Genomic DNA, 16,204 nt, shown 5'->3' with positions numbered 1-16,204 from the left:
GTTTCCTTCCCCTAGGTGACACGGATGACTGACTTTCGGCAAAGCCTTTATTTTTATGATTTTTTAGTTTATGGAATTAAATTAGAGATGGTGACAGTGAGATAAATTGGTTATTTGTAGTCCTCATGAAGAGGAGTTGTATATATGCTTCCCAGAACACCTGCTTTCAAACTCACCGCATAAAGAAAAAGCCTTCAGCAATATACTTATATGGTTTAGTTTTATGTTATTGTAAGAGCTCCGTTTTTAGACTGTAGTTTTTTGAAAGGGTTCAACAGCTGAGTTGGAAACTAAAACCCACCCTCTAAAATATAAGTGAGATGTGGGTGGTATAATCCCTAGGGCACAGCCTGCCCCCAGTTTGGCATTCTTCAGACCCAGCTGTTGACGGGAGATAATTTGGATTATAATAGTAAAATCAAGAAATGCTTTTAATGCAAATTCCTTGCATTGCATGTGTCTCTGAAGAACAAGTGTACATTCTGTCAACTACCAGAATAGGAAGCTATTTTTCTTTTCTCTCCCCAGCGGCTGTAAGTAGCTATGGAAGCTACGGCCTCATAAATTTTATATCACATTAAGTTTTATTTTAGGGAGGTTAAATATAGGGCTTTAAAAACCCAACCAGACACATCTTTTTCTCTGTGCTTTCCTGTTTAGTGTTTGCCAGTTTACCAAAAAAGCACGTTACTTCTATAATGATGGCCAGTTATATTGATACTCGCTATGATGTTAAAAGGGAAGTCAAAATGGTATGATAATATATAGGCAATGAGTGTTCTCCTTAAATAATATATGCTCACACCGAGATGGAAGAATCCTATAGACATTCAGCTCGGACTCCCAGCTACCTGTACAGTGATCATGTCAATTCTAATTTCAAATATTTTCTCCATTGTCTCCAAAGCACATTCTTATCCATCCATCTGTCCATCAATCCATCCTTTGTCTTGCCCCACAAAAAGATATACAGCAGCTTACAAAGACAGACCAATAGAAGTTAAAAACGGAAGAAATAGAAAAATGAAAAACAAAGGTAGGTCCGTAAAGTAAATCATAATAATTTATAATCACGTTAACAATTGGACCACACAAGTGGTTTTAGGGTTTTTCTTAGCCACTACCAAAGGGAAAACCTGGTTGCTCACTAGATTCAGGGTCCACAGGATCCGAACCAGCCAGTCACTCGGTAGAGGTGCTACTGCTCTTGTTTGTAACACCAGACAGGAAATTATTCCAGGAGGTTCAAAAAGAAGACCATGTCCTCCGATGAACGTTCATGACAACACCCTCACCATGGAGGCAGCGGCACTGTCTCTGCACTAGAGATGGCGCCTTTCTTATGCAGCTGGTGACATCACATCAAAGAGCAGCTCTGCGAATGGAGATCAACTCTGCTGGCTCTGCCGGCGGCAGTCCAGCTGCACCTAGAAAGCTTCCCCGGGGCCATGTGCACATCCACCGTCTCAAGAGAGTGCACAGCCTCCCTAAATGCTCAGTAAGTGTCAGTGATTGGCATCATTGCTACTACTATTCTGGGCCAGATGTGTGCCTGCTCTTTAATGGGGGAGAGTCGGGCTCCAGGTTGCTACGCCCGTGAGTGAGAGCAGCAACAGGAGCACCTGTGAGCTCACAGCTCGCCCTCTGCTGCAGGCCCTCCAGCACTCCTGGGAGTACGGAACACGGTCAGGCTTAGCTTGGGCAATGATACATTTGGGTTCTCAAAGGCAGGCTTGCTCCAGGTAACACTTGAAAAACTGAAACTCCATAAATAGAGTTACTGCCTCTGTGGGGAACAAGCCAAATCTGAGCTCAGAGGAATACCTTCCAAGCAGAAACCTGTGAGCTTCAGCATTTCATTCATGAAGGACACACTCCTTTTAAGGAATTAAAAAGGCTTTTAGAAGTCCTTTGTGACTTCTGGGACCTACACAGGATAGAAGACAGTGAAAATTCGGCTTTTTGATCATTAGGCCCATGTAACTCCAAGACCCAAAAGGATCTCCCTTCTTTGTTCTGCTCCTGTGGCCCACCTCCCCCTTACCTGCTGGCCTTATTCTCCTTTTCTAAGTCTTATTAAAGGGCTCATCACAGTTGGTCCTCGCATGTCAGAAGGCAAGGACTGCCAGAATCTGCCCAGAACAGACTCCATTGGGAGTTGAAACACCCTTCTCCCCTGGGTAATCTCTTTGGTGGTTGCATGTCCAACACAGGCGGGCGTGTGGCAGATCAGGCATGCCTTGGTATTGAATTCTGAGCACCAAGCTGTGTGGGGGCCTGCATCCCTCAGTCACGTCACTTTCTTCTTTTAATGAAAATTGAAACCCAGCTCCAGCCAGAGGGCAGTGGGAGTGAACAAATGTGTAGGGGAAGAAAATAGAAATGTTTAAGAAGCCTGGCTCTCCCCACCCCCAACTCTGTCTGGTCTAGAAAGAGCCTCCCTTCCCTCCTGGCCAATGGAATGCAGGGGCTGCAGGGGGAGACAGAAAGAGCTTGTGGGGAGGAATTAAGTCTGTTTCTGGCTTCTCTGTAAATACCGAGACACCTCTGAGTGGAGGAACAGCTGAGATAAGTAACTGCTAATCCCCCAGTGCCTGGAGGAAGCCGGGCGCTCCCTTCCAGATCCCAGCAGATGGTGGATGAAATAGGCTTCCCTTGAGGCAAGGGCAGCGGGAACTGTCCCACCTTCTGTTCCTTCAGCTTGCCCTGCACATCTCCCTCACGGCCTGTCCCTGCCCAGAGGACCTTGCTGGCCTTCAAGAGCCCTGGGGACACACCCGGGCTTTGCCATCCCACTGGGAGGCTCAAGGTCAGCCAACCTCGGCTCGGCCAGCACTGGCAGCTTGGGCAGCACTCAGCAAACTCCGTGGACCTAGAAAGGAATAAGCAGGCAGTGCTGCTAAACCTGTCCAGCTCTGTCAGCCATCTGGGGGAGAGGGGCGGTGACTTATTGAACATGCAGATGCAATGTCCCAGAGTGAAACCAGGGAACTGAGGTTCTATTAGGCAGCCCAGGTAATTTGGCTGCAAATGGTTCCCACATTCTCCTCGGAGGACAGCAGTCCGAGTGGACCGGGAGCCATCTGGGGTGGCAATGAGGGACAGGACGCTAAGTCAGGCACCTGGATTTGAGCCCTCACTACTCAGAGTAAAAACCAGGTTTTCTCAAACTGCACGGCATAGCCATTTCTGCATTTTGAAATCATCAGTTCAGTCACAATTCGCACTAAAAATGAAACTGGGAGTTCAGTTGCCCAACAGTGTGAGTATACTTAACACTACTGACTGGTACGATTTTAAATTGTTAACGTAGTAAATTTTATGTTATGTGTATTTTACCACAATAGTTAAAAAGGGGAATATCTAGAATGCACCACAGAGGACCAAGTCATTTTTTATAAACTTACTTAAGTAGGTTTGACAGGAGCCAATCTCAATTTTTAAATGAAATGGATCCCTGAAAACTCATGTCAAGTGAAAATCAGTCATTGAACCATACTTTCCCACTGACTTATATTTTAAAATACAGGGTGGGGCAAAGTAGGTTTACAGTTGTGAGTGCTGGAAACAGTTTATTCTTCTTATTATTTATTATTTATTGTATTATTTTCCATATGAACAACTGTAAACTTACTTTTGCTCCACCCAGTTCACGAAATAGGATTCAAACTTTTAAAATGTGGAAGTTGAGCAGAATTACAATGAACGAATATCAAACCATCATAGATCTTTAAGAGAAAAGTGTTCCTTCTGACCACAAATATAAGGCATATAAAAGTACATTTTGTTCTACATGGAAAATAATGAAATCGCTTAAAAACATTTTGAGGGCGAGTGTTGTTTTATGAAACTGGTCTCAGTGCCTTGCTTGCCTGCCCGCCCCCACCAGAAGAGAGTGGCCCAGAGGTGCATGGGCAGCACTTGGCCTCCTGAGCCAGGGGGGTATTTGAAAAGGATTCAGGTCAGTAACCATGGCATTCATGACAAGCTCGACTTTCCAGGAGCTTCCTTGCCCATATGGCCGTGAACATGGGAATCTGCCATCAGCCGCTCCCAAGTAGAAATTGTCTACTGTCTACATTTGTTCACCCAAACGTTCGTGAACTTCAATCCTACTTTCCTTTTAAAACAATGAAGGAAGGTGTTCTTTTGAGTGGCTCCCTCTTTTAGTGACTATCCCTTTTTTAGTTGTTCCCTCCTTTCCTTCCCAGCAGGTAGTGTAACTGCCCTTGACTTTCCTGTAACTGCCCCTCAGTCTATCATGTAAAGGCTGGTTTGTTTAACACCGGATCCCTGTGCCGAGCACAGTTCTTGTCTCATAAATATTTGCTGAATTAATAGATAAGTGAAATGGACCCGATTCTTTAAAAGTGAGAGCTACGGCTGTCTCCAAAACTATCACTGTGACTGAATTGTAATCATTTATCATCTATGTGTTTTTTCAGGTGTCTCTAATTATCATAATAATTAATAACCCTTGTTAGAAAAGAGTTATTGTGTCCCCTTTCAGAGGGGAAAACTGGGGTTCAGGAAAGTGAAGTGATTTGCCCAAGACCAAGTAAGTAATAGAGGCAGGATTTGAACCCAGGGGCTATGTGGCTGTAACAGCATTTCTCTTTTTTTTCCTTTTTCTTCTTTTTTTTTTTTTTTTTTGGTCTTTCTGCATCTACCTGAGCTAAGGCAGCTCTGCTCTTTGCACCCTGTCATTTTCATTGTAAAAGACCCACTGTGCAGTCGGGGGAAGTCCCAGTCAGGCCCCTCACCTGGCTCCATCACTCAGCTGCCCCCATAGTTTCTTTTCCAGACAAACCCAAACATGGTTAGGGAGCTCAGCAGGGAGGGCCCAGCATTCCCCAGTCCGGACAAGTATCTAATCAGCAGGCCTCCTCAGCATATCAATCCAAGACCACTCTAGAGATAGATGCCTGTGCCCAGTTTTCTATTTTTAACTGGTGTGAACAGGAGGAAAAACACAAGCATTAAAAATCAAAGTGCCAGTCGAGAACTGAGAATACAGGGCACCCCAGGGCAAACTAGTGATCTGTGTCCTTCCCATGTCTCTCTGATCTCATGTCCCTCTCCCTGCATCACGTCGTTTTTCTGTTCCCTCTCTAAAGTCCCAAAATCCTTCAAAAATCTATTGCCATGAAGAAGCTGACACCAGTCATTTATACCAATGCTTCTCACACTTTAATGCACATATAAATCAACTGGGCATCTGGCTGAAATGCAGATTCTCCTTTACCAGCTCTAGGGTGGGCCCCGAGACACTCTGCTTTTCTAACTCTTTGCTGGTTATGATAACCCTGCTCGTCCCTATGATGAATGTTTATACGGTTGAAGTCACGGTTATCTTCTTGGCAAGAATTTGCTCTCTCATTCTTGTCTCCACCTGGAATGAAGGGCTTTGTCCCCAGTTCACAGACTGTCAGCTACCTACCAGCGAGTAGACAAGCTACTTCTGGCATTTGTTTCTTCATTGGCTTTGGCAGCAGGGGATCCTCTTTGGATAAAGTCCAGAGTGTGAGCGTGAGCGAAACCCCCGCAGCCTGGAGGAGAGCTACCTGATATCTGGGCTGGGCGACCCTGAGCGCCTCTCCAGCAGCGCTGGGCTCAGGGCTGCTCTCTGTAGCCTTCTCCCTGGCCAGACCCTGAGATGTGCATGGGTTGGGGACTAGGGTGTCCTTGGTTAATCTCAGCTTTCTGCTCCAGAGGAGCACAGCCCCAGCTCCTGGAGCAAAGTCATCCAGGCTGGTGGAGACTAGACCAGAAAGGTGGCCTGTCCCAGGTGCTCCTTTTCTGGCCACTCAAATGTGCTGCTGTGGTGCCCTTTGGGCTCAGGAGGCTTCCCAGAGCTCTGGTCCTCCAGGGCCGGGTCCTGGGACATGAGAGCTGCTGTCGCCCCTGTGCTGCCCTGGCGTGGCTGTCAGGACCCCTCGGCAGAGGGCAGGGTGCCATGCCTTCTGGCTTCTACTTGGCTTACTGTTTCTTAGGCTGGCGGGGCTTGGGAGGAACCAACCCACAGCACACCCAGGGATCACCACCACCTAGGAAGGGGGAGGGGTGGGCTGGCGTCACTTAGTCTTCCCCTGCCCCCGACCCTTCACTGCCTGCCCCTCCCTAGCTCCCTATTTGGCCATCCCCAGGTTGCCCCCTCCCCTGCCTTACAAGGTCTGCCCCCCCACCATCCTCTCCCTTGCCCTTGGCTCCATGAATGGCCTCGGCCCTCCTCAGTGGTACGAAGGCGACCAAATAAGGCAAGGTGGCCGACGGGGGCCCCCCACCCCTGCCCGCGGCCGCTCCAACTGACTCTGTCCATCAGCGCGCTATAAAGCAGCGCGTTCGGCGCCGGACCCCCAGCGCCTGCCGCCGCCGAGCTGAGCGGAGCCGAGCGGAGCCCTGCCAGACCCGCGAACGGTGAGTCAGTGCTCTGCCTCCGCCTCGCCCTGGCTACCCCGCATCCGGACCCGGACCCGCCTCAGAGCCTGGGCCCCGAGCTCTTGCAGCTCCGGCGGCTCCGGCAATTCCATTTTTAAGAGTGCAAACTTTTCGATTTGATTCTAACTTCTTTTGTCCTGGAAAGTCACTGGAGGAAGGACGCGCGTTGTTGGGGGTCCCTGCTCTTGCGCGTTTTTTCCTCCAGCTGGGGCACGGGCATGAATGGGGATGTTGATGGGGCCCAAGTGGGCTCCCAGTTTGTGAAAAGGCGAAAATGTAAAGGACTGGGGAGGACCTGGTAAGAGGTGACTGTCCCTCCTTGCACCTGAGACAGCGGGCGAGCCCCCTGCCAGGAAGCCTGGGTGGTTCCTCTCCCCTGCTCCACGCCCTCCTACTCCCAATCCCCGCTGTGTCCTCCCACCCTCTCTTTGTCTGCCCGAGGGGAAGGGAGGTGGCAGGTGTCCCCTTCCTCCAACCCCCCTCCGCCCTGTCCCCTCTTCCCGGGACGCGGAGGAGGCCGTCTCTGTAGGCACTGAGCGCGGCTACCCCACTTTCCTCAGCCCGCAGACCCCGCTGAAGCCTTGCGAAGATGTGCGACGACGAGGAGACCACCGCCCTGGTGTGCGACAACGGCTCCGGGCTGGTGAAGGCCGGCTTCGCAGGCGACGACGCGCCGCGCGCGGTCTTCCCTTCCATCGTGGGCCGCCCGCGTCACCAGGTAAACTGTCCGCCCATCTCGTTGTCGTGGGGAGCAGCCTCAGCCCCTCTCCACACCCCTCCTGCCACCTCTTCAGTCCAGCAGTCTAGGCAATGTCTCACCTGAGCCTCCTGTCTCATGAACTCTTAGGTCAAATAAGGAAAAGACTGAGATTCAAATCCTAACCAAGACAAGCAATTCTCACACCCTCCACTGAAGGAGGGTGTGAAATGTGCATTTTCCTCTTCACTTCAGGGACACAACTCTCCAAAGATCCAACTGCCCGGGTGTGAGAAGGCAGCAGCTTCTCTCTCCACTCCTGACCTGCATTTTCATCTTCAGCGTCTTCTCTTTTTAAAGTGGAGTACACTCCACTTCATTCCTTGGCCTCTCTTTCAGTCCTGTTCAAAACGTAATAATATAACTTATCTCAACCAACCAGGAGCCAAAACACATTCCTCCCTCTTGTTCACAGCCAGCTTACAAAGCTCCCAAAAGCTGTAATCTATCTGCTTCCTGGCTGATGCATTTTTAGAAGCCAGACGTGACAGAGTCAGTACGTGCCATGGCGAGAGTGACATACCACCTTGTTTACTAAGAGAAATGCCACCCCCTCTGGCTTTGCCACATGCCTGGTCAGACAGGCTGCCAGAGAGGAGAGCTGTGATCCTCAGTGCTGGTGAGTGATGAGCCCAGGACCGCTCTGGCCAGGCTGGATTTCACTGGCATACCAGCCCAGCTTTTCATGTTCCCCTGATGAATGTCAGAATCTCTTCTTAGGAGGAATACAATGTGTCAGTAGTTCAGTCGTTTCACAATGCGGTCATTTAGATTCTAGTTGACATAGGTGATAAGCTTAGTAATTTAACACAGGAATTACGGTATTTGTAAAATGAGGTGAGGTTCTACTTCAGGGGATGGGCGTTGTTCCCTTTCCCCCAGTTAAATTCTAAGCAGCAAAATTATACCTTTTTTGCAGGGGTGGGGGTGAATGAGAAGAAGGTACTAGATTGACTTAAAGTGATATTTCTAAATAGGGGTAAAATGCTATCTTCTTTCTGGTCTGTATGAGGTATTCATTGACTTGGGCAGCTTGATGTAAATTCATAAGGCTTCAATTATATTCCTGACATGGTGGAAGTTTGATCTTCCCATATTTTTCTTCTTACAGGGCGTCATGGTGGGCATGGGTCAGAAGGATTCCTATGTAGGCGATGAGGCCCAGAGCAAGCGAGGTATCCTGACTCTAAAATACCCCATTGAGCACGGCATCATCACCAACTGGGATGATATGGAGAAGATCTGGCACCACACCTTCTACAATGAGCTCCGTGTGGCCCCTGAGGAGCACCCCACTCTGCTCACTGAAGCCCCACTGAACCCCAAGGCCAACCGTGAGAAGATGACCCAGATCATGTTTGAGACCTTCAATGTCCCCGCCATGTATGTGGCCATCCAGGCAGTGCTGTCCCTATATGCTTCTGGCCGTACCACAGGTATATTTGGGCTCTGGGGACAGTCACTGGTTAATCATATTCCCGAGTCATTGACCTTGCTGTGAATCAGTCTCCCCAGTTGAAATGATCCCTTCTCTCATACTCCATGGGAAGGTGTCGATGCTAAGAGAGAAAGGAAACCATAATTCCCAGAGGTTAGTTTCAGAGCACATGTATCTCTAAGAGCTGAAACTATGTGGTGTCACGTGATGAGGCTCCAAACAGGTATCAACCTGGAACGCAGCAGTCACTGGTGTGTGTTCATACCATTACAGCCCCTGGGCAAACATGAGCAAGGAGAACCCACATTCCCCACAGGGTCTGAGTCAACAGAGAGAGAGAAACACGTGTGAGTTAGATGGGAGGAAAGAAAAACACGCCTGGATGCGCACATCATGTGCTAATGCTGATAAAAGGGATGGTCATGTGAAAGTGTCCTGGGGAAATTCGTCTACTACAATATTTAAAAGGATGAGCTATGGCTGGCTTCAGATTTAGCACTCATTGTGCTCATTTTATTCCTCATGTGTAAGGGATCTAATTTTATCTGGATCCATGCCCAGCGTTAGTTTATCTTAGCCACAGTTGGAAGTAGGCTCTGACATGGCTAAGAGCAGTGGTATTGCCAAGGGTTCACCTTGTTCTTGTCTGTGTCCACTGACAGGCATTGTTCTGGACTCTGGGGATGGTGTGACTCACAATGTCCCCATCTATGAGGGCTACGCTCTGCCCCATGCCATCATGCGTCTGGATCTAGCAGGCCGGGATCTCACCGACTACCTCATGAAGATCCTCACTGAGCGTGGCTACTCCTTCGTCACCACTGGTGAGTGTGTGCATCTCAGGTGCTATAGCACGTTGTCTGCTTTTTCCCCTCACCAGGGAATCCATCTACCTCCCACAGTTGACTTGATTCTTCAGAGCCTGACTGGGATACCTTTTATTTCTGCAGCTGAACGTGAAATTGTCCGTGATATTAAAGAGAAGCTGTGCTATGTTGCTCTGGATTTTGAGAATGAGATGGCCACAGCTGCTTCCTCATCCTCCTTGGAGAAGAGCTATGAACTGCCAGATGGCCAAGTCATCACTATTGGCAATGAGCGCTTCCGATGCCCTGAGACGCTTTTCCAGCCCTCCTTCATTGGTGAGTGGTAGGGTCTGGTGCGGAGGTACAACTTTTCCCTGGAAACCTTGGGAGGACCCAGAGTAAAATCTAAAGGAGGATTAAGGGGCTCTTGAGTTAAAAAAAAGTCATAGGTTGGAGTCCCACACAGCTCAGTCTCAGGTTCTGATGGCTCATTAAAGGGACGGCCATCAGTGTTCTGTTGCAGTGAAATGATAAAGGATGATACACTGACTTGATCTCAAAAGGATGAGACAGAGTAGTAACTGAGTAATCCATAGCTGCAGGAAAAAAAATGATTACTCAAGGGTGCTGATCGATGCCAATGAGCTCCATTACCAAATAGCTGGACTTTCCTTTTAAGTTACTCATTGTTAAATGCAACAATAGTCACACTCATAGTAATAAAATTTATATGTCACCAAGCATCTTGCCTAAGGAATGATTTACAAAAGGAAGCTTCTGAGGATCTTATTTTAGTCCATAAATAAAACTTACATGAATTTAATTTAAATGTGTGTCTTATCCTTTTCCAATATGCCTTCATCCGTCTGCTGGATACAGCAAGTGTTCACTGCAAACAGGTGCTAAACACAATTGTTTGTTTCTTGGCAGTCTGCTGTGGACTGTGAGCACTTTTAGAGACACCTGTTCCGCAAGTGCCTTCAGTATGTCTTATGAAGGAACATATGTTTCAGAGACAAATGGAGACAGTTCACCAACACAGAGGAGTCCTGTTCTCACCCCTCCACCCCAGCCTTCTGGCCCAAGTGCACCATGATTTTTTTTTAAATGTGTTCCTAGGCATGGAATCTGCTGGCATCCATGAAACAACTTATAACAGCATCATGAAGTGTGACATTGATATCCGCAAGGACCTGTATGCCAACAACGTCTTATCTGGAGGAACCACCATGTACCCTGGGATTGCTGATCGCATGCAAAAGGAAATCACTGCCCTGGCCCCCAGTACCATGAAGATTAAGGTAAAGAACTTCTGTGCCTGGTGGAGCCAAAGTGGGTCTTGGTATTCCAAGCAGAACACATCCCCAACTCCCTTCCCCTCACACTTAGTTTTCGGTCTGCTAAAAACTTTACCTTTTAGCTTCTCTAGCGTTTTGTTTCTGGTTTTTCCAGTGCTTTTCCCAAGATAGGAGACTTTTAAAATGCTTTCAATCAAGTAAGCAAAAAAAAAGTCTTTGAAGAAAAAAAAACCTGTTTTAAAAGTCCCCAATTTGGGGGTTTTAGCTTGTTGCCACATCACACTCAAGTTCAGAGAAGTGGGAAATTTAGCTTTTTGCCACATTTTACTTGAGTTCAGAGAAGTGGGAAATTCTATTTTGTAAAGCCCTTGATAATAGAAATAATGAAGTAGAGGAAAAGTGCATAAAACTTGAGTCGGCCATATTAATTTGTGGTATGAAGTATCTTACATGACAGTGAATTAATATCTAATATTCTTTCTTAGTCTCCTCAACATCTGGCTTGATCTGTTGCTTCAGAGTTGCTTGGAAGCTTTTGTTTTCTTTCTGCAGATCATTGCTCCCCCTGAGCGCAAGTACTCTGTGTGGATCGGAGGCTCCATCCTGGCCTCTCTGTCCACCTTCCAGCAGATGTGGATCAGCAAGCAGGAGTACGACGAGGCAGGCCCGTCCATCGTCCACCGCAAATGCTTCTGAGGTGCCTTTTCTCGTAGTCTACCTTCATTCAGGATGACAGTATTACGCTTCTTGGAGTCTTCTGACCCACTCTCCCTCATCTCTCATCAATCATTGTACAGTTTGTTTACACACGTGCAATTTATTTGTGCTTCTAATATTTATTGCTTTATAAATAAACCAGACAGGACTCGCAACCTACAGAAGCCTCTTTTACTTCCTTTTGGGGTAGGAATGGGGTGCGGCCAGTGTTTGCTTACTTCAGACTGTGAACCCCTAGATTCATGGCTTTGACACATGTACAGTGTAATAGTACACAGAGGTCATCAGATGAATTAGTGTGACATTTAGCTGGGAGTTATGATACTAAATTTTTATTTTATACTTTGGGACAGAATCAGGAACCTGTGTCATATCTGAAGGGCAGATTAGGTTTAGATTCACATATGCAAGAAATGGAAGATAAAACAATTTCCTAAGATTAGTTTCCATGAATGATATTGAAAATTATTGTTTTAGCATATGTTGCAGCTGTTTCTGTAACTTTGTAGAAACCACATATATATATATCAGTAGTGAGAAGGTCAAAGATTATTTTATACAAATTAGCTTAAATTCTCAATTCCTGGACTCTTTAGTTGTCTTCCTAAGGACTATGCATGTCAGCAGTGAGACACTGAAGCCAGCTGACAGTTAAGCTTGGCCGTGACCCACTCCAAATGTCCCCTAAACAAATCAGGACATTGCAGATTCAAAATAGACATGAGAAAACAGGTGCCAGAAACTTCTGCCTAATCAGTGACTAATCCGTGGTACAGAAGTCTTCAGTCTCTTCACTTGTTTTAAGTCTTGGGATCTTGCATTGAGTAGCATTAAGGCCATGAAGTCCCATAGGAGGAAAGAGAGCAGAAAGCCACAATATTACTTTCCTCCATGCTGGGCTCTCTGCAGTATGGAGAGGGCAGAGCTGGGGGCGGCAGCCAAAAGAGTAAGTTGTGCTCTGTCCTTGAGGGGCTCACATACACTCTGCATAAACCCCAATATATGTGGCTTCAAGGAGAGAGGCATGGGTCCGGGTCTTGAAGAATGGTTAAGAAATAGGTGAGAAGAGCAGAGAGGAAATCTTAGCAGAAGGAAATGGGGCAGAGGCCAGCATAAAAGGGACTCCCAGGACAGGCTGGAGGGACCTGATGAATTTTTAAGAAATCAGTTTGGAGAAGTAGATTTCAACTTCATGGAAGAGACTATAAAATTTTTCTTTTTCAAATTAATTGTTAATGAACTGTAGTTAGAGCATTTGGATGGACTTAATTGAACTTTTATCTATTGATGAGGGAATTAAGCAACTGGTACAGTGTTAAAGACTTTGTTTGTGGAATTCCCAAGAAAAGAACTCAGACTTTCTTACATTTAATCTAATAGTGCCTCTAAAACCAAACTTAGGACTAAAGTTTAAAACTAAACTTATAAACATATAGACATAAAACTTCAGTCATGACCTATCAAGAGTTAACTCCATTCTATCTCACACCCTTTTGGGAGTCTGGGTTGAAATTTTGGAGTATTTTAGGCTCATAAGACACATCTTTAGTAAGTTGCCACTGTCATTATCATTCAAGGTTGTAATTATGTCTTTATCTTATTCATTAAAAAGTAACTCTTGATTCCTGATTCTGGGCAAGCAAGATAGTAGGTGGGGACATAAAGATGGATCAGGGAACATTTTCTGTGCTTAAGAAGCTCAGAATTTAGAGTTCCACATTTAGCATAGCTGAATGAAAGTTTTCCTCTGCATGAAGGGTTAAATAATAAATGAATTTGGTTGCATTTTCTATGGATAAGATATAAACTTTTTTGTAGATTTCACTCCCCCCCCCCAATTGTATCCTTCAACACAGATACATTGGCTTAAAAGCTAGGTTTCAGCCATGAGATGGAATTGGGGACAATATGGGGAGATATGATTTAGCCAGTCTTTGTTTCTCTTTGTTTTTCTCTCTCATGTTGAGTACCATAAGTATTATCAATTTTAACCTGTAAATATATATTAATACTTTAGGTTTAGACAATTGGCTTGGGTATCACTTGTGGTTCTTCCTATATATAAACAGAAAGGGAATGGGTATTATTATTTCTACTTAAAAAGTGGAAGCTTATATAATCAGTGCTCAGAAGTGGTTAAGCACACAGATTCTTGTTGAATTCCAAAGTTTCTTCATCTCTGCTTAATGATGGGGTATAAAATATCAGAACAGCTGAATTTTCTAATAAGTGTGCCTAAGGAAGGTACTAAAGCAACAAAGTTTCTTAAGGCCACCTTCACATGTGTAAAATAATGGAGATGCCTACAGTAAATATGTCTTTGGTTAAGATGCAATGTAAATAAACATGTATAGATCATGTTATTTCTTCTCAGTTTATAATGAAAGAGTGTTTTTGTTCATTTCTAATATACCTTTTGTCATTTGCAAAGAAAATGGAATATTTGGAGGGGTAGGGTTGATATACAATACCCACAGCCTAAAAACAATGTTCCACCTTTCTCTCCACTTCTTCTATGGGGTCTGTTATGAACTGAATTATAGTCCCTCAAAATTCACGTGCTGACACCCTAACCACCCAATGCTAGTATGTTTGGAGATGGGGCACTGAAGAAGATAATTAAGGCTAAATGGGGTCATAAGTTGGGGCCTTAATCAAATAACACTGGTGTCCTCATAAGAAGAGGAAGAGCCACCAGGATTGTGTATGTACAGAGTAAAGGGAAGGACAGGTGAAGATAAAACTAGCAAGTGGCCATCTATAAGCCAAGCAGAGAGGCCTCACCAGAAACCAACCCTGCTGGCACCTTGATCTTTGACTTCTATGTTCCAGAACTGCAAGAAAGTAAATTTCTGTTGTTGAAGCCACCCAGTCTGTACTATGTTATAGTAGCCCAAACAGACTACTAGAGGATTTTCCCACATATTGGACATGGCCCAAGATTCACAGTCTACCAAGCTTATCAGACTCTGTACAAAAAGTGTGTCTTCACATATAGTTCTGACAAAAATTCCAGGAAGTGTCAAAAGAGTATCTTCCCATATAGTTCTGAGAAAAATTCCAGGGAGGTCTCAGTCCAGCCAGTCCTGAAGACAGAGGCATATTATGTCTACCATAGAGACCAGTCAATATTATTGAGTGGGAGAGGGGTAACTCTCCAACGGAAGGAAACAAAATGGCATAAACACCATATCCAAGGATCAAAAACTAGAGAAAAGTATGGTAGTTTGTAGGGGGACCAATAATTGGAGGGCTTCAAATTATAGTCTAGGAATTTCATTTGTTTCAGCAGGCCCTGAGAAGGACTTAAGAAGAATGACTTGACTCAAAAAAAACCTGGGAGACAAAAATAAGAATCTTCGGATGATGATATGTTAGATTGACCAAATTTTCTCTGGGACTTCCAATCAAGATGGAGGTGTAGGTAAACATGCTTCTCCTCCTCGTGCAACCACAAAAAGAACAACTAGACTTCAAAACAAATAACAACCCAAACCATTAGAAAATTGAGATCCGGGAAGATGGTGGTGAGATAGGTGGGAGCGGAGTCCACTTCCCCTCAACACCAGTGAAACACCTAGCTGATCTGAGGAGCAGAGCGAACAGCCAACAGTATTCCAGCATATATGAAGATCGGAGACCAAAGATAGAGGACATTGAAAGATCTGACGGTAAGAAGAGTGCTTAAGGACATTAAGGTCCCTGGGACCCATGCCGGGACCAGGGCGGCTGAAGCCCCGGCCTGGGAGCAGGGTCTGCTGCAGGATTCTTGGGAGAGAGCCAGGCTGGGCTGTGTGAGCAGCCAGGTGCTTGTTTGGACTAGGGGGGCTTGAATGGGAAGAATTTCTCAAAAAGAAAAAGAAAATAGAGGCAATCAGGGGCTAGTTAGAGAACTCTCCTCAGCAGCCGCGGCCTCTGGTGCCCCTCCCCCCTCAGCCCCTGGACTGTGAACTCGGGATAAACAGCCCGGGCGCTCACCTGAGGCCCGGTTGTGCGCACCCAGATTAGCGGACTGGGGGCCCACAACTGAAACCCCAGCTGACCGCCCACACCTGAGACCCAGGTAGGGCGCCCACACCTGAAACCTCGGGTGGGTGCACACCGGGAGCAGAGGCTAGCTGCCCCACGCACAGGCCCAAGGCATCAGACCTGGGCCGCACGCACGACTCAGGCCCAAAGTGGCTGGACCAGCCCGCTGCGCATGAGACTCAGAGCCAAAGCGGCGGAACGGCTGGCCCCACGCAACTCAGGCCCAGAGCTGCGGACCAGCCAGCCACATGCGACCCAGGCCCAAAGGAGCAGATTGACTGATCAACGGCCAGGCTGCCTGCGAGGGACCACACCTAAAAGCACCGGTTCTGAACAACTCCTACCTAGCCCCAGCGTATAGAGCCCTGCAGGGCCCACTGGCTCTCTAGGAGGAAGGCAGAACACCCAGCAGAGGGGAGCTGCAGGGCTAGGGGAGACTGCATTCCCCAGAAAGACTCAACCCAGTAGGGGGCTGAACTACCCCATAGCAACACCCAGAGCCCCTAGCATCTAAGACAGCAAAGAGCAAGAAGGTGGAATGTGAGTTGCCCCTAATTGGTGCAACTCAAGGACAGCACAACTGGTGAACTAAAGGCCTAGCGGGGAGCAGAAGGACCCAGAGGAACTGGACTGGAGGCTGAACAACAGCGAAGACTGTGGCTCAGGAAGGGAGAAAAGTGAAACCAATCCTTCCAACCACCCCCTCCCGTTCCACAGACAG

The 16,204-nt window shown here is 46.7% G+C and overlaps 1 protein-coding gene across 1 annotated transcript; it reads left to right on the top strand.

Moving 5' to 3' along the window:
* Nucleotides 1-6,273: 6,273 nt before the first annotated feature.
* ACTC1 (actin alpha cardiac muscle 1) lies at nt 6,274-11,618 on the top strand. The gene is made up of 7 exons (XM_045201554.2): nt 6,274-6,417; nt 6,999-7,156; nt 8,307-8,631; nt 9,296-9,457; nt 9,584-9,775; nt 10,559-10,740; nt 11,290-11,618. The coding sequence occupies exons 2-7, from the start codon at nt 7,028-7,030 to the stop codon at nt 11,431-11,433; spliced, it is 1,134 nt and encodes a 377-aa protein (XP_045057489.1). The 5' UTR covers nt 6,274-6,417; nt 6,999-7,027; the 3' UTR covers nt 11,434-11,618.
* Nucleotides 11,619-16,204: the final 4,586 nt, after the last annotated feature.

Source organism: Desmodus rotundus, chromosome 7, assembly GCF_022682495.2.
Source record: "Desmodus rotundus isolate HL8 chromosome 7, HLdesRot8A.1, whole genome shotgun sequence".
NCBI classification, from domain to species: Eukaryota; Metazoa; Chordata; class Mammalia; order Chiroptera; family Phyllostomidae; genus Desmodus; species Desmodus rotundus.
This window is presented reverse-complemented; position numbering and strand designations above follow the sequence as displayed.